Raw genomic sequence first — 26,435 nt, 5'->3', positions numbered from 1 at the left:
ATACCCAGTGAGAGGTTTTACTTTCACTGTTTACACAAGAACAATTCCAGAATCAGGGCTAGGTATCTTCTTGAACTGGAGGTTCCAAAGAAATATTAGATTAGACAAATCTGTATTAGGAAATACACATATACAAGTGTGTGTATATATATACATATATATAGCAAAGGTTCAAGGGTAAACTTCAGAGCGTAATTAATTTTTTCTTTGAAAAATATTCATAAGTCTTCTATTCCCTCCTTATGATTAAACAAAATTTTAAAAGCCAGCAAATGTTTACAACATTTAAAATGTTTTAAACATTTTCTGTTGCTTCAATAAATACTATAAACTCTGAACAGATAAGCATATGAAGAATATCAAGACAGACCAGTCTTGCTGGTAGACCTCATTCTCCACAAATATACATTATAAACTCACACACTTCAATCCAACAGGGGAGGAATAACTACAAAAGATGCATCTAACATTGATTTAAATTCATTTTTATATTTGATTTTTAAATTAGTTTTAGTAAGAAAAAACTTTGATCTTTCAGTTGCTCAGTTTTCCTCATCTCATGTGACCTTAATGTTAGCTCATTTTACACTATGACTCCACTGTTTAATCCAAGCCTCAGAGAGTAAACAGATAGAAACAATTTTATTTTTTTTTTAATATAAAACCTTCCAGCTACTCTTTCCTGATGTCTGTAAAAGAATAAACATGACCCAGAGCCTCTTCTCTTATGCTGAAGATCTCTTTAAACTTGATTGTTATAGGCAGGTATGTCACTCTAATCTAGACCGAGATCTTTTAGCCATTGACACAGGGATCAGCCAGAGGAAGTTCAGCCAAGCAGCCCCACAGATTCCTACAATTCCTCCACTTACTTTCCAGGCACCAAGAGCCAAAGAGCATTTACTGAGCAGAGAGGAGAACAGCGGGTATCTTAAACCAGAGATGGGAGATGGCAAAACTGCAGCTCCAATTCTGCCCAAGGACCTGTGCAAGCAAGGAGCAGGGGATTTCTCTCGCCTGAGACACAGCAGGAGCAGTTTTCTCCCAGCTGCTGGTCTCCCTGCACTGCCATTTCATCAGATGTGATCCAAATGGACACTCAATCTAGCAGAGCAGGAGCTGGTGGAGCTGTGGGGCCCCAAATCACGTACACATGAACACCTGCTTACACAGCTTCCTACCCTGCATGACAACCGGAACGACAGGCGCAGTAGGAGTCAGGAGAGGAATCCATTCTCCCTCTGGCATCTACTGTGCTTGGCTTTCAAGCTTCATTAAAGCTGACATATCAGGAGACTGCAGAAGCAGGAAAGACAACAGGAACCCGTAAACACAGCTCCAAAAAATGCTGCTGTTCCAAGTACCCTCATCCCAGCTTCCATATTCCAGAATGAGAACTGATCCAGGAGAAGGTTAAATACAGGGCACCATTTTACTCATCCTGTTTTCACTTTTGCTCCACCCTACAGAAATTTAGCAGTATCGAGGGGGAGGGGAAGGGAAAGGCAGGGCTGACAACAACTTCTCCATTCAGGCAAATGGAGAAAAAGGGTGGGAAGCAACGTGGGAGTACTGCACAACAGCTCCTTGCTCACAAAGGAAGGAAGGGAGGAAAGCTGCTGTGGAAATGGAAGTTCAAAAAGAACAATCACATTCCTTCTTCCCACCTGCTCTAGAACAGATTTGGCTTCCTTAAAGAAAAACAAGCTAGCTGCAAAGCCCTGCTGGCCTTTGGCAGCACAAAAACAGCTTCCAACAACTTCTATAAAAACACTGCATAATCAATTAGAAGACTAAAAGTAACCAAACCCAGGCAGCTCTACCCATGCACAGTGAGCACATTACAGCACAAACTGTTCTGTGGGCCTTACTTAGAGGAAAGATACACAAGAGCACCAATTTCATCACTTTCTTGCTCTAAAGCCTCCATTAACTCACACTTCATTATCTCCTCTTCCTGCCACTGTGATTTCTGATAAAGAAACTTCTGTCTTTAAAGAAGTGACTTTCTGTACATACTTCAGTTAAAATGCCTTCTGCACAGCTAGTGATTCCTTTGCTTTCCCTGACCCAATTTCAAGAATACACCAAATTAAAATACACAATGGGAGCTGCTTCACACTCTTGATGGAGATCGCTTTAGAATCTTTCAGTTGTGACAGTTACAAATCTGAAGTTATATTAGGAAAGCTATTAAAGCAAACGCTATTCAAATATAAAATTTTGCTCACAAATGCTTTCAGCATTTACCAGGAAAAAAGTACTTCTCTAAAAGAGTTCTAGCACTTAGATGCCTTGCTATCAGAGCAAATAAAACGTCTGAATACTGAATGCAATATTAATGCTACAGTTTTAAAATATGTTTTTAGAAAGATGGCTTTCGTGGTAGCTTCTAAAGAGCTATTCACATTTGAGCTGAACCTCTATTAGCTACATCCTTATACTTCCACAGAACCATGTAACAACCCTGTTGGCACAGCACTTCAAAGACTTTAGCTGCATTGCACCAGTAAAACTGGGTTACTATAGGCTAAGCAGAACTGAAGGGTTTTTTCCCTGCCTTCTGCAAACTATCAGGAGTACTTCATGAATGCACGCTCCTAACAAAGCTGGGCAACTCAGAGAGTAATTTGGGAATTTTACCATCACTTTGATATGACACCAAAAACATTAATAAAAGCTGAGCCATGCTGATGTACTATAGGAGACTGTTAAAAATCATTTAAAGACACAAAATGCAGCCTATGCCTGTCAAAATTGCTTTTCATAATAATGACTTTATCACACAACTCTTCAGCTTATTCCTTTCCCTAACCAGTTCCTTGCTGCCATTCCGAGATCACACCTTCCAGAAAGCATTTCAGACCCTCAAATGTCTCCAAAGTGGTAAAGAAATGGACTCTCCAGGAATTATGAGAGTAGTGCCAGGCTGGTGGCCATACCTTCTGTCCTGCAATAACAACACGATCTCCCAGCTTCAGGCCAAGTGACAGAAGCATGGCCCTGCCTGTGACGTGGTCGTAGGTTGGAATCATGGCTTTGGAGATGTCACATGCGAGAGGCACTGCATCCAGCAGGATCTGCTTGATTTCCTTTGCACTGGCTGCTGCATCTGCCATTTCCAGGGGCATATCTACTGGATCAGGAACTACATCTGCTGGAATCTGCCCTTTGTCATTCTGTAGAAACATAACATAGCACAGCATTTAAAGTTGTTACAAGATAAATCTGATAGATGAAACTACAGCGTTTTACAGTGTTTAATCCTCTTTATTAGATATTTTTCCTAAAATATAAGCAACTATGAAAAAAATGCACATTTTCAAATAAGGATGCCAAAACATCCTCAGACAGATCAACTAGCATGTACAGCATCTTATTCTTGAAACTGACATGTAACTAACATTTTCAAATTTAAAAACGTTATCCGGACTCAGAACCAGAACACTTGAAGCGAGACACTTGTGTGTTCAGGTACCTCTGTGTACCTGAACACAGAGTTAGGAAAGCAGGGCAGACTTCTTGTCTGAAATGCCAATACCAAAATGCCAACTTCTCCCAAAGAATCTATCTTTACCCAGCATATAGCTCACTCCCTGGTAAGGCTTATTCCAAGTGTAAGGAGGAATTTAAAAGTATGTTGCATGTATAGAATATGCACATGTGATGGCTCACATGAGTACCTGAATAAACCTGTTCAGGTTTATCTAGACACAGGCTATCTATGAGAGATGGGTTAAGGACAGAGTCCTTTCCAAACACATCCCAGACTCAGAGAGCTGTGACTGTGATTCCCTGCATGTCCTACACGACAGGATGAGTTGTTGGAGCAGCAGCTCCCCGGGAACTAATCTCAACTCCAGGCCAGCTGCCCAGGCAGCAGGTACTGTCAGGCTGCTCCAGAGACAGTTCTACCTACACTCTTTAGCAAAGCCATTGGTATGGAGCTTTGGCTGTCTGCCCATTTTCACAATGTTTGTAGCAAAATAATCATCTCAGTCTTCCACATTTGTCTCAACTGAGCCCCTAGCCTCAGACATTTCCAGAAGGAATGATGCAGAGTAAGACTATTTGTTTTGGTTCCTTCAAAACAGACTAGAAGTTCAATGTTTCCTGAGACCCCTCTCAATACATCTCAAAGCTAGGAAAGTATAATCCTTACTCAGAATTTACACTGCTGTTCCCAAATAATCTAACTCCACACACTGTCTCCAGTCAAAAGTTTATTGCAGGTTTGAGCAATTCAACACCCACCATTCCTTAAACATCTCCAATCACTTTAAGTAAAAATCACACTACCTTAAAAACAGGAAATAGCTGGGTTAAAGTTGGGTGGAGAGTTTGAGTTTGTAGTCATGACATTAGAGATTATTTTGGTCACATCAGTCCCACAGCTCAGCCCACCAGGTGCCCTGCAAACCTCTGTGCCAACACACAGCAGGGGCAGAGCAGTAGCAAGAAGGTGAAATAGAAACTCAGGGGAAGCTCAGGAATTCCCTTCTCAAGGGCACAGCCACCTCTGCCAGCTCAAAAAGCTTGTGCAACTACAAAGCAGTGCTGCCTGTGACAACAGACTCCTAAACAAAACAGCTGCCAGAGAACTTGAGACACATTCATGCACACTGAACAGAGACAAAAAGAAACCCACCATTTTTCAAGAGATCTAGACTGAATATCATGAAGAACTGTATGGACAATAATGTTCCAGAAGATTTCACAGCAACAGTGCTACATGAAATAATGACTTTTGAGTACCCTTATAACAACTACGATTTCTCATTTAAAATAACCCCCCTGCATTTGAAAACAGAGAACTGAGACACTGGTTTTTCTAAAATAAATAAAACTTTCCAAGCCCTTCCCCCCAAAAACACACCAAAAAAAAAAAAAACAAAAAAAACAAAAAACAAAACAAAACAAAAAAAAAAACACTAAACACCCAAATCAAACACAAAACTCAATCAAAACCCAAGATTGTGGCCAGACACATATTAGCAACACTTTGCACTATAACCTATGCCTATTATTAGGTTACTAAGGAGAGCAGCTGATGTTTATGCATTCTCAGTTACTCATGCTGACACTGGGCTCACTGCTAAGCACAACACTGCATTTCTGGAGGGCAAAGATTGCACTCCTCCATTTCTGAAAAGATGCCCCACTGCCGCGGGGACTCAGCTCATGCAAGACACCCATGAGTATTAATAAATGAAAGCTCAAACAACAAACAGAAAAACCTCTTGAAAGTTATTTGAATGAATGAACTAGACCATGACACAAAAATACAAACTTCAACACACAAGTAGGACAAAGCATACAAAATCATCCACTATGAGTTGCAAATATCTTTTCCTGAGGCACTCTCACCCCATGTAACACACTTCTAACTAGTCAAAATCCTGGACAGACTGTTCAGTTTTTCCAGGTACCTTTTTCAGCTTCTGGTGAATCTACAACCTAACTCCTTACCCTAAAGGCAGGATTTGCTCCATGTTCCAGTAAACACTTGACAGCTCCTGTGCATAGGTTAAATGCAGCAATATGCAAAGCTGTTCCAAAATCAAAATCACTACAGGTGGCATCCACATCTGCAATTAAACATCACATGTGAGGTATGCAAGTTTGTTACATGAACATTTCCCCCTACAGATTCCTTGAGAGGATATTCATTTTTACAGTTTATGTTAGCATTTACACAGACACACCATTATTTATGTACCAAATACATATAAGAAGTAATTCTACACAGAGTATCAACCTTATTTGCATCTGTTTATTCATACCACGAACCAAGCTGGAAGATGAGCATGTACTTTCACTCATTTTTTAATACTGATGCCTTAACTGCAAAATTGCTGCTACTCAGGGTGCCCAATCTACTGTGCCAAGATTAACAAGTGAGTAACTTCAGGTTTGCAAGAAATTAATTTTTTAATGTTTCAGAAACATTTATATTTTATTGCTTCTAAGTGTCAAACATCAAAATGAGATGCATCTTCAACCAATTGTCTTCCTTTGTGAGCAGGTAGTAGGGCAAAGGAAAACTGATTATACATCTGCTTTACACTGATTTAATTACTAATGGCCAAGAATAAAGTAAGAGCTGGTGATTGTTATAATTTCTTTGTTTTCAAAGAATTGCACTCTGAAGGGTCTCACACTGATAGTCTGGAAAATGGAGAACTGCATCTGACTGGAAGTGATTTAGCACAATATATATTTCTATCAGTTGTTCCCAATACATCTTTCAATCTGGTATGAAGTTATTACTGTTCTAGAAGATTGGAGTTTAAATGTCTGTTTAATCTGAGGCTCCTCTCTTAAATTACACAAGAGAGATGTCATTTTGAGTCAGTTAGGTATAGGACTGTTAATTAAAAATGCCAGCTGATTTAATACACAAGCCAAAAGACCACAAGTATTAGCAATCATGTTCCAATTTGAAATACCAGTGAGGAACATAAAACTTTCCACCTCAGGGCTGAAGAACCTCCTCATATTTTCCAGTACCAGTCTCCATCCCAGAAAACACTAGCCCTTCTCACAATGCCATAAACAAAGTATATCCCAACTGCATCAACATCCTTTTATAGCTACATTAAATAAACAAGTAAAACATCAACAATATAGAAAATAACAGTTATATATGTCTGTATAGGCATGTTAAGTTCATACATACTAATAAAACTGATTCTATTTTATAAAGATCAAAGGTAACAAATTTGCAATCAGAATTTAACAGTTTTGCAATCACTCTGACTGAACACAAACATGAAAAAAGACTGCATTCACATGCCTCAGTCATGATGAGAGCTGCACATGCAGATGTACGCTTTATGTACCAAAGGTCAGAAGACATCACCAGTTTAAAACCAGCTAGAAGCTGAGGAGCAGTATACAGCCATTGAAACTACCATGGAATACAGCCAAACATTTTCTGCACACATAGGAACCAGTTTGCAAAAATACTGGTCAGTAGCATCAGCTACTGAGCCAGTGACAGCTGCACGTACTCCTGTTTTGAAAAACAACTGATGTTTGGTTTGGTTTTTGGAGTTAGACTGTGTGACTTCCTCAGACCTGCAAGCTTTATGCTTAGATGTTCTGAACAGTTCTCTTACAGCTTCAATCTAAGTGGGCATTGTAGAGGTGACAGAAAGAAAAACAAGTACCAAATGTTACCTGGTAACTACCCCCAAACTATCTAGAGGAAATTAATATATAATTTTTGTATTTAAAACCTCTAAAAATCCAAGACCAAACTAGCGCTCTCCTGTAGCAACCAAGGAGTAGATCTGCATGAAGACTTTAACTACACAGTGTCATAAAGAAAGCAGTTTAGCAGTAAATCAAAAGGAAACACCTGTGCTTCACAATGGGTGTCTCAGAGTCAGCACACCACTGTCCTGAGAAGTTCTTTTTATATAACAACCATTTTTTCTCTAGTTCAGTATGGATCCATCCAAAGCACGCTCACCTTCTACGTATGTTCTTCCTTCTCTACAAACTGCCTGATGAAGTATGGAGCTAAAATTATTCTATTAATTCAGACTATCCATTGTTCCCATGCCACAGGGCAAATAATTTTACATATTTCCTGAGATTAAAAATATCAGCTGCTTATCCAAGAATTGCCAACTGCCCAGTAACCAGAGTGGTTTCCTTGGAAATCTGAGCAAAGTCCCGCCCCTTCTGTAGGAACCATACAAGAGGAGAACACCAAATGCAAATAAGGTCTGAAAGGAGACCTGAACTGCTGATGCAAGTTATGGAGGCCAGGCTATTGAAATGTGATGTGGACTTAACCAGTGTGCAGTCTGATTTTGTCTTTTGTTACCCACCCACACATGTCACCTCCTAAGCAAGTCACACCAGTAAGAGCACTGCTTAGCAATTACCTCCATGGAGACTCAAGATGTAGCAAGCAAGCCCTGGATACTCCAAAAGCCTACCAGCTTTTCAAACTGCTAAGACAGAGTCCCTAGATAAAAATCCTTTATCTAGCACAATCAGAAGGATATTTAGCAGAACAAATTCACATTTATACAATTTTAGCGATAAAGTTGCTTACTGGTTTTGCTGTCCTGACCAAATTAGAAACAAACAGTTCTGATCAGAACCATTTCTGTATTTTCATGTGCATTAGTACAAACAGGGCTCCAACTACCAATCCTTCACAGTATCATGCCAAACGGTGTTCTCTATTTATGTCAAACACTAAAGTCAAATTGTTCCTTAAACAGGACCTTCTGCCTAGCTGAAAAATGGGAAAAATGAGCAGGTCAAAATTGCCTCCGTCACAGGTTTGCCACATGCAATTGCCAAATCCCCACTACTCCTTTAACTTTCTCCCCACATGTCAAACATACTTCTCAATGTTTAAGGAACCTTAAAAACCACAAGATTTTCCTACAATAGTTGTATCTTTGGTTTTCTGCAAACATTCTCTTAGTTCTCAATAACTTAAGATTAACCTGTTTGTTTTCCAGTCTATCTGAAACTTCTATTGTCTTGTACAAAGCTCAAGTTTAAAAACCAGCATTGGAAACAGTACAGTAAAACACTAAAAATTAGTTTAAGAGGAAAATGAACCAACGAGGCTGAATAAAAGAATAAGAAATTATTTATGTATAATGGATAAATGGACACCAGACTTACAGTCCACAATGTATCAGCATAGGATCTACAAAATATGGACAACTACACGGAACAAAAGTCACAATGCCTACCTTTTGGCTTTGCATTTTTCAAAATAACACTGATCAGTTCTGGAACATCAAAGTAGGCAGCATAGTGCAAGGCATTCATATTTGTCCAGCGGCTGCGCAAGCTGCTGTCAGCACCCAAATCAATAAGCTGTGTTGCAAATTTTACAGCAGTTTCGACATCACCTGCAGGGTAATTTTTGTGAAGTATGCATCAGTGATTTATTTATTTGACCTCAAAAAACACATAGATGTTTATGTGTAAAACAAAACATACATTAAGCCCTTCAAGCTCACAGCAGAACTATTACTCTGCCCTTTTTTTTTTGGATTAGGACACAGAAGTTTTTGCCCTTTATCATAAAGAGCTGAAATCTCTAGTGTATGATAACACTGTCTGTTTTTCACTAATGTAAGCATTGTGTCAGCCATCAAACCCAGGAGTTTTAGGATCCGATAGGAGAAAAATAATTGAACATCACAGTGCTGAAGTTAATGTTAAAAGATCTGCTGACACCGGGGAAGATGACCTGTGCCAGACTTCTCTCAAACTCAGAGGAGAAGTGGGCTCAGGTCAACAAAAAAGGATCAAAACACATAAAAGTTAATAGGGGTGTTCAAACAGAGTTAAATGTGCATTCATTTCCAGTATTTATGACCACAGTAATGCAAATAAAGTTTATTGTTCTCTGCTGACATGAACAGGGTGAAAGAAACAAAACAAAAGAACAGCCAGTTGCCTAAATGTTTTGCTGTGAAAAAAACTGCAGCAAAAACCACAGCAAACTTGCAGCTTGCACCTCAGTCTGAAACTGCCTTTGCTAAATGAACTATCTGTTTAAGCTGGTACTACTGTGTGTGATACCTATACCACTAACTCAGTTTGCTCCCCATGGCTACAGCTGCAATTCTGCATCTTCCTTGCTCATGGCCACTAGAACAGAGAAAACCAAGCACAAAAAAAAAAAAAATAAAAAGAATCTACTGCAAAGAAAAATTCTGTAAGTGTCAGTGGGATAAGCTTATGTGAGTCAATTAGGTTTTTACATCTATAATGACTTTTTTTTTTACTCACCAATGCCATGAGCCCCTGACTTGCAAGTGTAATGTAGGAGAGTCATATCAGTCAGTCCATCTCTGTCATTCACATTGCAACCCCTTTTAATGATCTGACAGGCAAGTGGAAAACAAGCAGATTTTACCTCTGGCATATCTCTGACATCACTACTATTTCCTAAATTACTGAAGATATATTGACTCCTGGATTCATTACAATGGCTAGTGACAAAGAAACCTGCCAGAAAAGACTCTTAACTGCAGCAACTGAGCTGAGCAACATACACAACGTAATAAATAGCATTATAATTAACCTTCATTATTTACAGATTAAAAAATTTATTTCTATTGCTCCTTCTAACATGCACTTCACATGCTAAAAAGTTAAGCAGTTAAATGCATGAGAAAATGATTTATGAAGCTCTCCCCTTCTTTGATCTCTCAACAATTATCCACCCCACTCCCACACAACTCTAAAAAGAAGCCTCCAGTTACAGTATGGTAGCATTCATCTTCACTACACTTCCCCAGAAAAACCTGTAATCCAGAAGAAAAATAAGAAAGTAGGATGGAAATACTAGAAACACATTTTGTGCCTTGGAAATACTGCCCCTTAAGGTCAGGCTTTAAGGGTAACTTCATATATTTTTTGGGTTTGAGTTTGGGATTACTGCTAAGTAGGAAACTGAAACACCAAGGTGAAGGGTCTCAACACAATTGCCTTGAGAGAAACATTGCTTATACCATCTATGCAAATGTACTGAATTTTATCCATCATCTTTCTTTTTCCACATAAAACCTGACAACATGTGGAATACAAGGCATGATCACTCACTACTTGTTTAAAGGCAGAAACTGTATCTGCATTTATGATTAATTCTACTTCTAAATGAACTGGTTTTATTCACTGTCAACACAGTATTTAACATTGAGAGCACACAAGAATCTTCATTCGTATCTCACCTCATTCCCAATAATATCAATATTCTGCTGGACCTGTGGAACCCACTGCCTTAAGATAGCAAACAATTCAGAAACTGATGTTTTGGGGTCGAAGAGTATTTCTTGGCATGCTGCATCGTTGGGATCGAAGAAGGAAAACTCTGTTTAAAAAGAAAATATTCTTTACATAAAATCTTGATTTTTAACGTGCATCTAGTTTTTCAAACTCAGAAGCAAAGGACAGCAGAGAGAAAACATCTTCCTTCTTCTTCTTCCATCACAATTTACACAGAACATACAAAATATAAACACACACTCTAATCACGAAGGCATTCTGTAACCTCTGCTATTTTCAGTATTTCATTAATGCATCAATCCCAGCTGGTGGCAGCTGCAGGAAACAAACACCTTCAAAAATTAAGACACCAAATCAAGACCAGGAAAAAAAAAACAACCCACTTTTAAAGATTTTAAGCCTCATGTTCTTTCACGCAACCCAAACTCTTAAACACCTTATTATAAAAGTATATGTCACATTATTCACAGGTGTGTGTGTGTGCTTGTTAATGAAGCACACATTCTCTATTTTTAATCTGTGGAATTTCCTCCAGCTCTGGAAAATCATATGAAAGAATCTGGATAGCAATGGCTATGAGGAGAGGGAATGAAAGCAGAGTCTACTACTATCAGTAAATGAACCATGGCAAACACTGAACTTTCACCCCCACTGCAGCTGTCATGGAGCTGCCTTTTAAACAGGTTTTGGATAAATGTACAATACAGCTCACATCTATCACAGATCCATGGCTCTCAGACAGGACAGACAAGTTAAGCAACACACACCATCACCCATCTGGGTGTGTGACATGGCATAAACCACACCTGGGTGAATCATCCCAACCTTTCCCCAAAAACAGCATACCTGACTTCTAGATTGGAATAACAGATAAGAGCACATACAGAGTTCTCTTCCTGGCTATTTAGAGTTCCTCAAACTCCATTGCCTTGAGTCAACAAGAACAGAAAAGGAGGACAACTTTCACTGATATTTACCATTAATTTTTATTTGCACCTACCATATAAAAAACCCCAAACCATTTATCTCCCAGCACTACAAGTGTGCTTCTTCCCTACATCCAATGCATCAACACACATCTACTCATTTATCCACTAATATTTACGTTCCACATAAACCACAGCTGATCTACAGCTGAAAGCCATGAAGTAAACAGACAACTAGGCAACAAGATTAATGATCCTACACAATATTCACAGTTCTTACTCTACCAGGAAGATTTCTAGCCACAAATCTGATCAAAATTATCTATCAGAAATCAACTCTTACAGTCAGCATGGTAGGGTAAAAATCTGAGACTGCATCAAGGATTAATAACAACCACCCAAAGTGCTTAGCAGGTGATCAGCTGTAGTCTTTGCAAACAAAGCAATGCTACAGAAAAATCTGTTAAAGCAATCAATCCCACGGAAGGATGGCAATAGCACCTAGATACCTTAAAATATTACTTTCTCCTCCTCTGTCTTTCCAAAGTATTGATCACAGTGCCCAACTGTGTTAAGGAAAAACAAATGCACTGAATGTAAAGACTGAGAATCTCTCTCTGCTGTGGCTTAACCTCCTTTACCCAGATTCAGCAATGTTACTGTTACACAGGTGACAGCAATCTCCTATACAAGGATTTTTTTTTATTTAATGAGTAGGCAGAAACCAGGTAGAACACACAGCAGTGAAATCACAGGGTTATTAGAAGATACCACCACAAAACAATGCTTGAAGAAGGCAAATGGAAACTTTATCTAAGGGATAAGAAAGTAGAATGGAATAAATCATGGCAGTACTCAGAGCAGAGGAGGAAGACAAGCGATGAGAACAGGGCTAAACCATGTAAAGACACACGTTCAGGTACTGAAATACATCATATGGAACACTTACATTCCCAACCTGAGCTAACTTATAAACTGGGTCTCGAGAATGCTGAGCCTGTCAAAGACAGAACATTACATGTATTTATTCTTCCTGAATATGGCTGATTGCTCTAATCAATGCATGGGAAACACAGAGGTGGAAGGAGTGATTTTTGAGTATACAGATGCTATTAATATCTTCTGCAACATTCAAAGGCATTATAATTGCAGCTATCAGTGAAGCTCCTCACCTACAGTGACATTTTAACACATTATATGCTGTCAGAAATTTTATTATAATTTATACATGTGATGACAGTCACTGAAGACAAACATTATTTTGAGAACTGATCACTGATACTTGGTATAATTTTCTACCACTCACTTTACAGTCCTCACCACCACAAAAACATACACTTTCAACAGAAATATCCTCTTCTAGTACATCATTTACATACTAAAGCACAAGAAAAAGTGTAACTCTAGAGGTTTCAAATGTGGTGTAGATTAACTTCCCTTACTCCAATTTTATATCTTATCACAATATCCAATTCTACACTTAGATGTGAAAGAAGTACAAATATGACCACACATGCACAGCACTGTACAAAGGAAAAGATGTAATTTATAGTGTATGCAATAAGAAAAACGAAAAAAGCATGGGTCTTCATCTTTCATTTCATTTAAGAGAGAATCCATTAATAAGAAGAAAACTTTTTCTGGAAAGAAATAATTAAGAGTTGACAGGTTTTCTTAAAATTTATCATTCAAATTTGTTTTCTGCTGATCACAAATTCATTTTCTGTTTAAAGTACATACCACAGTCAGAAGGCATTGGTGCTGCAGCAACAGAAAAAGTAACAGATGTTTCAGAGTTTGGGAATAAGAATCGTTCTCTTTCAATGAGGGAATCTCCTTCGAAGGAAGGTTCTGGGAGATCCTCTATGGTCATCTTCTAGAAAGCCACTTTAGGAGGAAAAATAAAAATCAATAAATAACCTCATTGGAAATACTTTGGATTGGTCCTATCATAGTAAGATATAACGTGCAATGAGACTAAAATCTTAAATTTGCAAACTATTGCTGCCATTACATTCTTACAAACTAATATAGGAACAAGGCTCACAGAGTCTGGTGTCAAGGTTAGCCAACTTCTAGTTTTGACTTCCACCACTAAACTTGCAAGTAACTAATGGAAAACATCATATTTCTCCCCAGTTTCCCACTTGAGCAGTAAAGAAAATATTAATGCTCTATTAGCAAACACACAGTGAGGATAAATGGATTAGTGTGTTTCACAGCTTTATGAAAAGGTGAAGCATCAATACCTGCCCTCATACTCTGCACGCACATTCCCTCCCCTCGCCATGAGCAAGAACATGCTGCCAGCTACTGCTGCCTCCTCTTTTTAAATTCTCAGCTCTTTCATCTTCCCACACACAGCTGCAGACAATTCATCAGCAAGTGATTCACTCCTGGACTCACAGTTCCACAGCAGCTCCTTTCCCAGCTCTTCTCCTGGCTGGTTTAAAATAGCACACTTACCACAGTGCTGGAACCTTCACCCTGTGCTGCTTCCAGTCACCTTCCCAAGCCTTCCAGCAATCTAGGAGAGAGAATCAAGACTAAAAGGTTGTAGAGTAATAGTAACAAAATCTCACAACCAGCCCAGTTACATCCCAGTTATGGTTCCCAGATTGAGATCAGAGGAAAGCTGGCTACCACTTGTAAGACAGTATATCAGGCAAATTCATTAACAAATAACAAAAAAATCATTATTCTTAATAGAAACAGACATGATTGCACCACCAGAGGCTACATCTCACAGCTGAAAAATTTAAATTCTGCATCTTGAATGATCATTATTAAACACTTGGGGTAAAAGCAACATTTCTACTAAACAACCTACATTTTTATTCTGGAGATTGCTATACAGGGCTCTTTTTTCAGGAATTTGTTTAGCCAGCCTGCTTGACAGAAAGAAGCCGTGGAGCTTGAAGCAATGGTTGTTTTTATTACATTTAATTTATGCCCAAGTAAATATGAAAAACTAAAAGAAGAGTTATTTTAGTTTTTGTACCTAACACACGACAAGCTGTATGAGTAGATTTAGTCTGATATTTCCCCAAATAAATCTGTCACACTGCTTGGGACCTCACAATCCATATGCTAAATAAAAAGCATTTTAGCATTAGCAGATGCTAATCTTGAAGTAAATAAATTAAAGCCTCCTTTTCTTGCCCATCATACACAGTTCACCTTGTGCTCAAGTTGGAAATAAAGGTCCACATGAAAAATGCTCATTTTCCTCCCAACTACTTTATTTCCTTAGTCTTATACAGCTGTACAAATGCATGTTCTGGCATGAAGATCAAGGAGGAGGCCACTGGAAGGACAGGACTATTTTTTCCCACAGCATTATCAAATTGCATTGGCTTACGTGTTCTTTTATTCAACAAGGCCAAAAATATCTCTAATTATTTCAATTAATATTTTCTTACAGTCAGGAAAAGTTAAGAGCTTACATTTCAATGGCTTAATAGCCATCATAAAGACGACAGCTTTCTTGTGTGAGGGACTAGAAAGTTCCTTAAGCTGCAAGTACCTAATTAAATTGCTTTTGAAGGGCAACAGTGAAATAAATCTGCTACAATCTGATATTTCTTCAGAGGCTACGACAAAACAAAACAAGGCTTTGTAAGACACATGAATTCACAAGTTTCTCACAGGCAGCACCTCAGAGTTCTCACAAAATGCACAAAGGAACAAGTAATATGCATGAGTACAAAAGACATATTAGCTGAGCCTCTTAAGCTGGAAAAAGAAATTAAAAGCTTTTTGAACAGCCCTACACTGAGGGAACAAAAGGAGCACAGTGAAAAGCAGCCAGACCTGACTGAGCAGATGGTAACAGGAAAAGGTGAGATTTTGTGAAGTAGGACAACCTAAGTTCTTGGAACTTGAAATCAACAGAGACACTTCAAAATGAATACAAGAAAGAGTGTTTATGGCACTCAGGAAAGCAGACCAAACAGAACACAACCTGTGCAAGCAGCCAGGGCATCTTTTATTCTGCAAGGCCAGAGACAAGAACACAATCTGTGCGCTGCCAAAGCACAGCAGGCAGGGAAACAACCCGTGCTGTCAGGTAGGCAGCACCAAGTCCCAAGGGCTACACTGCAGATGCTGACCCAACTCCACAAAGAATGAATTTCACATGTCAGCACCTCCAGTGGAAGTGTGCACACCCTCACACTGTGGGGTTTCCATTTGGCTCTGGAACGGGGCACGTGTCAGCACCCAGCACTGAACCACGCGATGGCGAGACGACACGTTCCGCACCCACAGCCACATCCAGGGGCTGCCAGCCCAGCTGTGAGAGCTTCCCAGGCAGCTAACCCCGCACACACAGCTGGAAAGGCAAGGGAAAAGGCTGAAAACTAACTCAAAGGAAGTGAAAAGGCATCCCCACGCCATCCTCATAATGAGTTCTGTTGTGAGCAAAGCCAAAACTGCCTGAGGTATTAACAACACCCAAAACATACTTCCCACCAAGATTCAGCTGGAAAGTCCTGGTGCAGTGGAATGGGAGGCCTTCCAAAAGAGCAGTGACTTTCCTGTATTAGTAAAAGAGTTTAGAGCAGAAACTATTAGAGAAATTACATTAAAGAGAAAATTTTTCCATTCACAGCACTACCAAACTACCACAGAGCACAGTTTAGTACAGCAGAGAGTATCATACTTACTATCTGCCAGCCATACGTTCTTCCAGCTGAATTATATCTGCAATTGAAAAAGCAGAACTATCAGGGAAAAATCTTCAAAGAGTCATCGGATGCACACACCCTTTTGTTGACAAAACTGAACAGCAACAACAGGTTTCTTGATATCCACACATTACACAGGACTGCATGGTAGCTCTGCAGATACATATAAAAAAGTTCCATAACAAAGGATCCAACTTTTTCATGTACTCTAGTTTGTAACTTGTGTTAAAGCACAAAGCTTTCCTGCAAGTGCTGTAAGAACTTGCAAATGCTAAATCACTTCAGGCTACAACATACAGTTGTTCTGAGCTTTGATAGCTGAACCTGTCACAAATGTGATGCTATTTTTGACAACAACTATGTCAAATGGACTCCTTATCATGTATTCAGATAGGCTCAAGAAAAATTACGAACACAGAACAAGTTTCTTGCACATACACCCCCTGCCCACTTCAGAACATTTACAGCACAGGTGGCAGGCATGCTACACACGTAGGTAAACCCAAGACTTGGGTTGTGTGCAGGGCCCTTTTGCAACATGGCAGTGTTTTCAAAGATTCACTGAATTGTTAGTGTTGGAAGGGACCTCAGGAAATCATCCACATTCCAACCCCCTGCCAGGGCAGGGTCACCTGGAGCAGGTGACACAGGAGCGTGTCCAGGTGGGTCTGAATGTCTCCAGGGAGGGAGACTCCACAGCCTCCCTGGGCAGCTGTGCCAGTGCTCTGCCACCCTCAGTGTAAAGAAATTCTTCCTCATGCTGAGGTGGAACTTCTTGTGTTTCAGTTTACAGACACTGCTCCTCAACCTGTCACTGGGCACCACTGAAAACAGCCTGGCACCATCCCCTTGGCACCTGCCTGCGAGATATTTATATGCACTAATGAGATCCCGTCTGTCTGCTCTTCTCCGGACGGCACAGGCCCGGCTCCCGCAGTCTCTCCTCATGAGAGGGATGCTCCAGACCCGCACCCCTGCGGCCTCCCCGCCGGACAAGCCGGGAGAGCGGGGAGAGCTCAGCTCCGCACCCTCCAGCCGGCCCTGCCGCTCACAGCTCCCGGGACACTCGGCAAGCCCCGCTCTCCCTCCGGGGGCGGCAGCAGAGCGCACCCCCGAGCCGGGGCTCTCCCGGCCGCCGCGGTGACACCGCCCGGGCCGTGCGCCGCAGCCGCCCGGGGGGAGCCAGGCCGCCCGCGGCCCGCCCGCTGCGGCGGCCCCTGCACCGCCACCCCGCGCCCCACTACGCGCCGAGGGAGGATGGGAAGCGCCGGGAGAGCACCGGGAGAGCACTCGGAAAGCACCGGGAAAGCACCGGGAAAGCGCCGGGAAGCGCCAGCCCCGCCCCAGCCCTACCTGCTCCCGGCCGAGCGCAGCGCGCGCCGCCCGGGCCCGCCCGCAGCCCAGCGAGCCCAGCGAGGAACAGGCCCCGCCCACCGCGGGCAAACCACGCCCCTTCCCAACCCTCCGGCCAATGGGCGGCCAGCGCGCCCCGCAGACCACGCCCCCCGGTGCCGGGAACGCGCGGCGGGAGAGGGCGGAACGGCGGGATGGAAGCGGGGATGAGTGCGGGGATGGATGAGAGGGTGGATGCGGGGATGGATGCAGGGATGGATGAGAGGGTGGATGCAGGGATGGATGAAGGGATTAATGAAGGGATGGATGAAGGGATGGATGAGAGGGTGGATGCGGGGATGAGTGCGGGGGTGGATGCAGGGATGAGTGCGGGGGCGGATGCGAAGGTGGATGCGGGGATGGATGCAAGGATGGATGCGGGTGTAGATGCGGGTGTGGATGCAGGTGTGGATGCAGGGGTGGATCTGGGGGTACATGCAGGGATGGATGCGGGGGTGGATGCGGGTGTGGATGCAGGGATGGATTTGGGGGTACCTGCAGGGATGGATTTGGGGGTGGATGCAGAGGTGGATGCGGGGATGGGGCCGGCAGCAGGAACCGGGCTGGCACGGGCTGGAGGTCACGAGGCACCGCTGGCACGTTTCAGCACTCAGCTCAGGAGTCGGGATTCCCCGGCTGTCCTAGTAGCCAGGTGGAGGAACTCCCAAGGAGGATTTTTAAAGGATGCTTGTCCCATGCTGTAAAATCTAATGAGGATCTAAATCCAAAGAGATTGGCTCTATCCGGTTTGCCTACGGTGGCAAACCCAACATCGTACCTGAGCCCAGGCTGCATGAAGGGAATTTGAAGTGGATAAAACCACCGCCAAGCCCTGCTATGTTTTTGTGCTCTGCGTGGATCACTGTTAAATAGACATAACTGATGTTTACAATCAGGTTTTTGGTGTCGTCTTTCCAGTGATGATATTAAAAGGGGTGGGGGGAGGATAAATAATAGGAGTGGCAAGTGTAAATTTCCTCAATGAAGTGCTGGAAAGGTCGAGAGTTGCAAATTCTCTCAGCTCTGAGAGACTCCAAAGCTGAAAGGAGAGCATTGAATTGCAGTTGTGAGAGTAAACGTGATGCCAGATGGCTACAAAAAAGCTAGGAGATTCTTCCACTTCTTAGAACGTTCCATACCTTGGAAAAGACAAGCAGAAAATGTTCCAGGAAAAGTGCAGGCCTGCTACTTTCACCTCATGGCTGCTTAGGTTCAACTCTTTTTATGAAGACAAGCATGTAAGCAAGATCGAATGTGATCTTCGTACTGGCAGTCGATGTTTGCCTTTTTTGAGGTGCTTGGTGCTCTGGGCAAAGGAAATGTTCTACTGCTGATCCTGAATAACAGACTTCAGTGAAGAGCCTGGAATGGAAATTATTAGTTCTGGAGAACACTGGGATTTTGGAGAGCTTGAACGAAGGTAAAGCACACACACAGGGGGAAACAGAGTGAAGTAGTATTAAATGCAAAGCACTGTGAAAAACACCAATCACTTGTTTTTAAAATTTTTAAAGTTTAATAGTAATAAAATGGTTATAAAAATAGTAATATAATTAGAGTAATAAAAATTTGGACAATTTGGATTAGGACAATATGAGACAATAAAACCAAAGAGTTACGGACAGTCCGGGTACATCTTTCTGGGCAAAATAAGCCCAAAAAAGGACACCGTTAACAGAGGATTAACCCTTAAAAGCAATAGCCTGTTGCATATTCATACATCTCATACATGATGCATAAATTCCATTCAAACACAGGATTCTGTCTGGTCAGTGTCAGCTTCCTCCTCTGAATCCTTACGGCGTCTTCAGGGCTGAGCAAGGCAGGAAGAATTTCATTTTTTATGATGATGGAGCAATAAATACTCTGAAAGATTTAGGTGTCCTGTGGCTGCTATCTCAGTGTGAGTCCTTTCTTTATATATCTCACATAGCATAGTTTCTATTTTAACATTATGTTATAGCCTAAAACTGTATTTAACACACTACTTAAGAAACTTAATACAGCATAACTTTCTAACAACACATATAATATTCATTTTAATATTTGCAAAAAGCCAATCATAAAATACACATTTTTCACAGTACTGAGGTGAAGAAGGCTACTGATGACATCCTGGGATGTTATCCTTGGAACTAATCTTTGTTTCATGTTTTCCTTTAATGTCTTTTTGGGCAAAAAAAAACCCCACAAACCGATAAGATTTAAAAAAAGCAAAAAGGAAAGAATTGCTGTCAGAAAGGAATGAACTGATACAAGATTGAGAGATGGGATCATTGTATGGAGGTAACTGAGGAACCAAACAATGCAAGACAGCTGCACAAGGGGCATCATTGTCAATATGAAATAATGGTGCAAAAATCAAACACTTATCTTGGGATGTGTAGCTGGGGAGTTGTGGCAGGGAAGGGAGGTGTTCGTGCCAGCAGGTCTGGCCATCTCCTTCAGGAGTCACACATTGCTGTGAGCACCCTTCTTCAGTGAGCAGCAGCTGATCCAGCCTGCCTAGAGAGGGTTTGTCAGCACAGCCAAGGAAAAGAACAGTCTGTTTGGGGAGGTCACCAGAGCACAGCTTGTTTGATGCAGCAGAATGAAAGCTGAGACAGAGGATGTAGTTGCCATCTGCCATAAACCACAGAAAATGGGGTGTGAATTCAAGGGTGATGTTGAATATGAGGACAAAACTGTGCGATCATTTTTCATGCTAGAAAATGAAAGCAAGGACCTAACAAAGCATCACAGGTTCTAGAAGAGCCTTCTGATCAGGCCAGCAATGGCAGAATCCCAAACATCTCAGCTCAAAGTGAGTCCTGAGAGCTGCAGCTGCAGAGGAGACTGGATGTCATTCCTGACAACATCCCTGCCTGTCTGGACTTCCACCTCTGAGCCCTGCAATGGAAATTTTAAAAGAATATGTATTTAAACCACTTTCTGTACCTTAGCACATGGTCTTTTTCAGCCACTCCTGCCAGCCAGGATATGAACAAAAACAAAAAGCCTGTTCAGCCTATCCTGTCTGACTCATTTGGTGCTGCCATGGGCAGCAAGGCTGCTGAACACCTGGAGAGCTCAAAACAATGGGCTGCACCAGCTCCCAGCACCTCGGGAGGAAGATGGGGAAACAATGCTTGTGAGCAACAAGCCTGTTTCAACTGAAATATTATTTCATTTCTTGTCTCTTCTTTGGGCAGAAATAGAGCACTGCTAACCAGTTCATCTCCACAGACTGACGTATCAGAGGAAAGCAGTCATTAAAATGGCTTAGGAAGGCATGGCATCTTCAAGTAGAGCCACTCTGGAGCAAGGCTTAGGGCAGCAGGGAGGTTCTGACAGTGAGTGTGCACACGCACTGTGGTTAGAGACACTCTCTGAGAGGAAGCCAGGAGGAATCCTGTGTTTACTTCAGTTTTCAGGGAAAGCCTGAGATGCTCTAGGTAAGGAAACCCACTGGGAGCTGGATAAATCTAAATAGCTGCACTCTCTTCTGTAGCATCTTGGGATATTTTCAGGAATACAGATTCCTGGACCTCACTTCTAGATCCAAAATCAATATTACCACCTTCCATTAGGAAGTGCTGCAGCCCTTGCCAGCCAGTTAAATTGCCAGTCCCTCACCTGAAAGGAACTCGCGTGCCTTGAAATTGCTCCACAACCACGCTTTCACTCATGAGAACTAATGTAACTGTTGCCAAGGCCAGTGGAACCCTCTCCTTTTAATTTTCTAGATTTGCATAATTCTGGAAATCTGTGCTTAAAGCTTCATGCTGTTTCACACAGTTCTTTGTCCTAACTCTCATCCTTTGGCTGTCGCTGTCTCACCCACTGAAACCAGCAGTGAATGCATTGGCTGGGGCAGATAGCAAGCACATAAAATATTGATGGAACGCCTAGCAAAGAGAAACTCTGTCTAACTGACCAGAACACACCTTCCAAAAATAACAGACAAATGTAAATATATCTCACAAAACTACTGCTGACACTAGTCATACAATTCTTCTTGACCCCTTTGGGTGACCCGAGTGTAGCAACAGCCCTGTCCTGGCAAACCCCCCAGAATGACTCTTTCATTTTCTACTTACATTTCTTCCTTCATTAATTCCTTTATAAAATATTTTTAAATTTTAAATGCTGGAGAATCCTAGCTGTTTTCAATAATTTTTTTTAGTTGTTCTTCTGCTATTTAAAAAATCCAGATGTTTTTGCAAAACAGGTTTTTGAAAGCATTGGGGTCACATTTATACCCTCATGCAATCAGGCTGCACCACTTTACTTAGATGTTAGTATTTAAAAAAAAAAGCCAATTCTGAGAAGTGTATGACTGGCCCAGAATCAAGATGAATTTTGTCTTTCACTTGCATCATCACCACGAGTAAAAGCTCTGTATAGACTCGCTGGTTCTATTCAATTCTTTGCAAATACTTTTCCTTCAAACCATGGTGCTCCTATTCTTTACCACTGCCAACAGGTTTCCACAGGGGAAGCAAAATGAAGCTTCCTATGTATCTCTGCAAGTGATTACAGAAAGGAGAGAACCTACTCTATATCCCAAACCAGTGTCAGCTCTGCAGGAGAAGGTGAAATAAAAAGAGACTATTTCTTATTTACTTAGTGCCATCTAAGCCAACAATATGAACAGCTCCCTGGTTATATACAATTTGCTCACACGAAAGAAGAAAAAGGGCATTTCTTTGAGAGTAAAATAGCTCTTTAAAATTGTTGTTATCACTCAAGTTCTCCATAATTCCTCAGTGAGCCCTTTTCCACAAATACAAACCTTAGATTTCTAAGACTTGGCATAATCATTTATGTGCATTACCTATTTTAGCCTCTCTTGTGTTGTATGATCATGAGATAAAATATTTTCCTTATAATTTTTTGAGAGGTAAACATTGGGATTTTTCTGAAGTGTCTAAGAAATATAAAGAAATATATGCCTACTTGGTAATAAGAGTATTGATAAGAAAAATGCAGCTACATAAGTGTTTGGAAACAGGCACATCAAAGATCTCACAGAAGCTAATAAATCTTGTGCAACATTAAATAGTAATATCGCATATACATGCAGATAGCAATGAAAGCCAGGATAAAACAGATTCCTTGTTAAAACACATTTTCTATGAGCTTGGATCTTGATTTAGTAATAAATAAATAATAAAATGTGTATTGGTTTACTATTAATATTTAAAATAATAAATGACTGCATAATTCATAATCATAAACCAGCATTTTTCAGTTTTTAACCACACTTTTATTTCCTGTAAAATGTTAATGCATGGTGTGAAAATAAGTAGAACAGAAATTCAAACAAAAGTAATATGACTGATCAAAGGCAAAGGGAAGGAAAAGAACTTCCTGAATACTACCACCAACTCACAAAAAGTTAATTGTCAAGAATTCCCAGAGTGAGCAATGGAGCTGTTGGATCTGCTTTGTGAAAAAGACATCAGACGCTTCAAAGCACAAATATGAAGCAGTTACCTAGAGATCTCTCTCAATTCACACTGGAAGCAGCAGAGGGGCATCAAGGCTATTTGCCTGTTCTCCTGAGTTTTCCTAGGCTAACTGTGGAGGGCCACAGCATCCTGACCATTAGCATCACCAGGATGAAGCAGCTGCCTAAATCTGCTCCACTTCCCCACTTTGCACACATTAGATACATGCCCAGAAGGGAATACAGAAAGTGTTGGGATGGTTCTGCAGAATTCACACTGTGGTGAGACACAGAAGCAGGCAGAGCCTGAGCTGAATGACTGGCCAGAAGCAGAGCCAGGAGGTCATTCCCTGATGCTTCCCAGAAAAACCTTGTGGGAAATGGCTGTGTCATCATGTACATTCAGTGCAATGTATGTGTTCCTGAAAAATTACTTTAGAGAAAGCACATAGACATTGGGATTTTTCTGAAGTGTCTAAGAAGTATAAAGAAATAGATGCCTACTTGGTAATAAGAGTATTGATAAGAAAAATGCAGCTACATAAGTGTTTGGAAACAGGCACATCAAAGATCTCACAGAAGCTAATAAATCTTGTGCAACATTAAATAGTAATATCGCATATACATGCAGATAGCAATGAAAGCCAGGATAAAACAGATTCCTTGTTAAAACACATTTTCTATGAGCTTGGATCTTGATTTAGTAATAAATAAATAATAAAATGTGAATTGGTTTACTATTAATATTTAAAATAATAAATGACTGCATAATTCATATTCATAAACCAGGATTTTTCAGTTTTTAACCATACATTTATTTCCTGTAAAATGTTAATGCATTATGTGAAAATAAAAATAATATGACTGATAAAAGGCAAAGGGAAGGAAAAGAACTTCCTGAATACTACTACCAACTCACAAAAAGTTAATTGTCAGAATTCCCAGAGTGAGCAATGGAGCTGTTGGATCTGCTTTGTGAAAAAGACATCAGACGCTTCAAAGCACAAATATGAAGCAGTTACCTAGAGATCTCTCTCAATTCACACTGGAAGCAGCAGCGGGGCATCAAGGCTATTTGCCTGTTCTCCTGAGTTTTCCTAGGCTAACTGTGGAGGGCCACAGCATCCTGACCATTAGCATCACCAGGATGAAGCAGCTGCCTAAATCTGCTCCACTTCCCCACTTTGCACACATTAGATACATGCCCAGAAGGGAATACAGAAAGTGTTGGGATGGTTCTGCAGAATTCACACAGAATTCTGCAGAAGAAGCAGGCAGAGCCTGAGCTGAATGACTGGCCAGAAGCAGAGCCAGGAGGTCATTCCCTGATGCTTCCCAGAAAAACCTTGTGGGAAATGGCTGTGTCATCATGTACATTCAGTGCAATGTATGTGTTCCTGAAAAATTACTTTAGAGAAAGCACATAGAGTTTTAGAAATCTTTCTGGGAATCACTGTAGTGCCTTCTTCCCTGTAAAACAAGGTAATTTTGCTGCCTCTGCTAAAAAGACAAAAAGATTTGAATAAAAGGGCTACAGAGAATAACAACTTCCCTCGCAGAATGCAGTCCAGCCCTGGGGAATCAATCATGTAAGCAGTTACTTAAAGTCTGGGAATGTTTCATAGGCTGGGCAGCATGTAAAGATTTGTGGGAGCTGGGCAAGATACACATGACCATGTGGGTGGAAATTGCTAGAGAAAAGCTGTAGATTTCTAGTCAGCGTTTGAGTTGGCCACTGTTGTCTGTAACCCCTGCAACACCGAGGAAGGGCCACCTTCAGGAGAAAAGCTGTGTCTGGAAATTAAAAAACAAATAAATCCATTTCAGCCAGTCTGAGTAATGAAAAGGAAGGTTGGCAGTGGTTGCTTCCACATGCCACCCTTCACAAATAAATACTTGGAAAATACAAGTATCTTCTGCCTCATCCTGTTCCTACTTTGGCTTCCCTAGTTTCTCTTTCAGAGTAGTATTATACCATCCTGACCTTAGAAGTGATTCAAACAACAGGTTTTTGTTTCCCTTCCCTTCCCTTCCCTTCCCTTCCCTTCCCTTCCCCTTTCTTTTTCAGATTTGGGTCTATATTTTTTAAATTTCTTAGTTTTTTTCTTTCTTAGAGTCCTAGCCCATAAAGCCTTGCATTTCAGAGAACTAAGCCCTGGCAAATGAAAAAAAAATAAAGGTAAGCAGGTCACTCTTGGGAGTTCAAATTTTATCCCAAGACCCTCAGACAAAGGAAAAAATGAATTTTCATTTGATTTTTAATTTTAATTTGAAAATAAACAGTTTGGATCCACTAGATTCAGATGCTGTCTTAACAAGATATGTGAAACTTATTTTACTAATTTAATTTACTTAATTCAAATACCATTGTTGTGCAGTTAGGATTTTCAGGTTGGGAAACTATCTAGAAAGGAAAAAAAAATCAAGAATGATCATCTGAGAAGGAGGAAAAAATTGCAAAATCTTGTTTGGAAGTCTTAGAAGGAAAAAGTAAAGAGCTTGTCACTTGCAAATAGGGGGAAGTTTTGAAGACTCTCAATGCAGAAGTCTTAACAGGCATTTTTGACCCATTTGATTTCCTGTCTTTACTCTCCAGCAGGTACATCCATGGTCAAGGTCACCCTTCTCTTAGTTAAGGAATATCTAATGATGCTTACATGCCATGTTCAGGTAGTTTCCCTTCAAAAAGGCTTCAAAATACAGCCTCTTCCCTTGGATCTCTGCATTCAATTATATGTTATGTTTTTGCAACAAGGGAAAAAAGCAGGGACAGGTACCAAGTCCTTCTGTCCCCCAAAACACAGGAAAAAAAAATCTGCCTTTATAAATACAACACTGGTGCTGACTGGCTAGAGCCTGCTTACCCTAATGAGCTTAAAATCTTATTTGCAGAGGACATCTGTCAGGGCAGAAGTGAGGTACGCAAGTGCTCTTAATCCATTAGCTCTAAATCCAGCTGGGCTCTCACACTCCTTTTTTTGAATCAAAGAAGAAAACCCAAGTGGGGACGTACAATGCAACAGGGCACAACTTCAACAGCAGATCCTATGCAATAAGCACGTGGGATTTTAAGGTGAACGAAGGAAACTGGCAACAAAACTGGGACCATGATGGAAAACTCCTGAGACACAGGCCAGTTTGCAGCTCAGGATGACACAGTAAGTTTGATTTTTTTTTGTGTGTTCTGGATTTTTGATCAAAAATAAAGACGAGGAAAAA

General features: G+C 40.9%; 1 protein-coding gene across 13 annotated transcripts in view; it reads right to left on the bottom strand.

Annotated features, from left to right (window-relative positions):
* Positions 1-17,821, bottom strand: part of CLIP4 (CAP-Gly domain containing linker protein family member 4) — a 30,381-nt gene extending 12,560 nt beyond the window's left edge. For 3 of the 13 annotated variants that reach the window (XM_041424091.1, XM_041424104.1, XM_041424105.1), the window contains exons 1-10: positions 17,747-17,821; positions 16,373-16,409; positions 16,172-16,243; positions 14,172-14,232; positions 13,446-13,592; positions 10,725-10,864; positions 9,781-9,874; positions 8,730-8,891; positions 5,470-5,588; positions 2,943-3,179 (exon numbers count right to left, since the gene is read on the bottom strand). In XM_041424091.1, the coding sequence (XP_041280025.1) occupies positions 2,943-3,179; positions 5,470-5,588; positions 8,730-8,891; positions 9,781-9,874; positions 10,725-10,864; positions 13,446-13,578 (885 nt within the window). In that variant the 5' untranslated portion in view covers positions 13,579-13,592; positions 14,172-14,232; positions 16,172-16,243; positions 16,373-16,409; positions 17,747-17,821. Of the gene's footprint in view, positions 1-2,942; positions 3,180-5,469; positions 5,589-8,729; positions 8,892-9,780; positions 9,875-10,724; positions 10,865-13,445; positions 13,593-13,954; positions 14,252-15,853; positions 16,039-16,171; positions 16,244-16,372; positions 16,410-17,746 lie in introns of all 13 variants that reach the window. The other 10 variants (XM_041424099.1, XM_041424096.1, XM_041424100.1 and 7 more) reach the window with 10 other exon arrangements.
* Between the last annotated feature and the right edge of the window lie 8,614 nt (positions 17,822-26,435).

The sequence above is a fragment of the Onychostruthus taczanowskii genome, unplaced genomic scaffold (assembly GCF_017590055.1).
Source record: "Onychostruthus taczanowskii isolate IOZ18803 unplaced genomic scaffold, ASM1759005v1 scaffold80, whole genome shotgun sequence".
In the NCBI taxonomy this organism is placed as follows: Eukaryota; Metazoa; Chordata; class Aves; order Passeriformes; family Passeridae; genus Onychostruthus; species Onychostruthus taczanowskii.
Note: the sequence above shows the minus strand (reverse complement) of the source record. Positions and strands in the feature narration are given on the sequence as shown.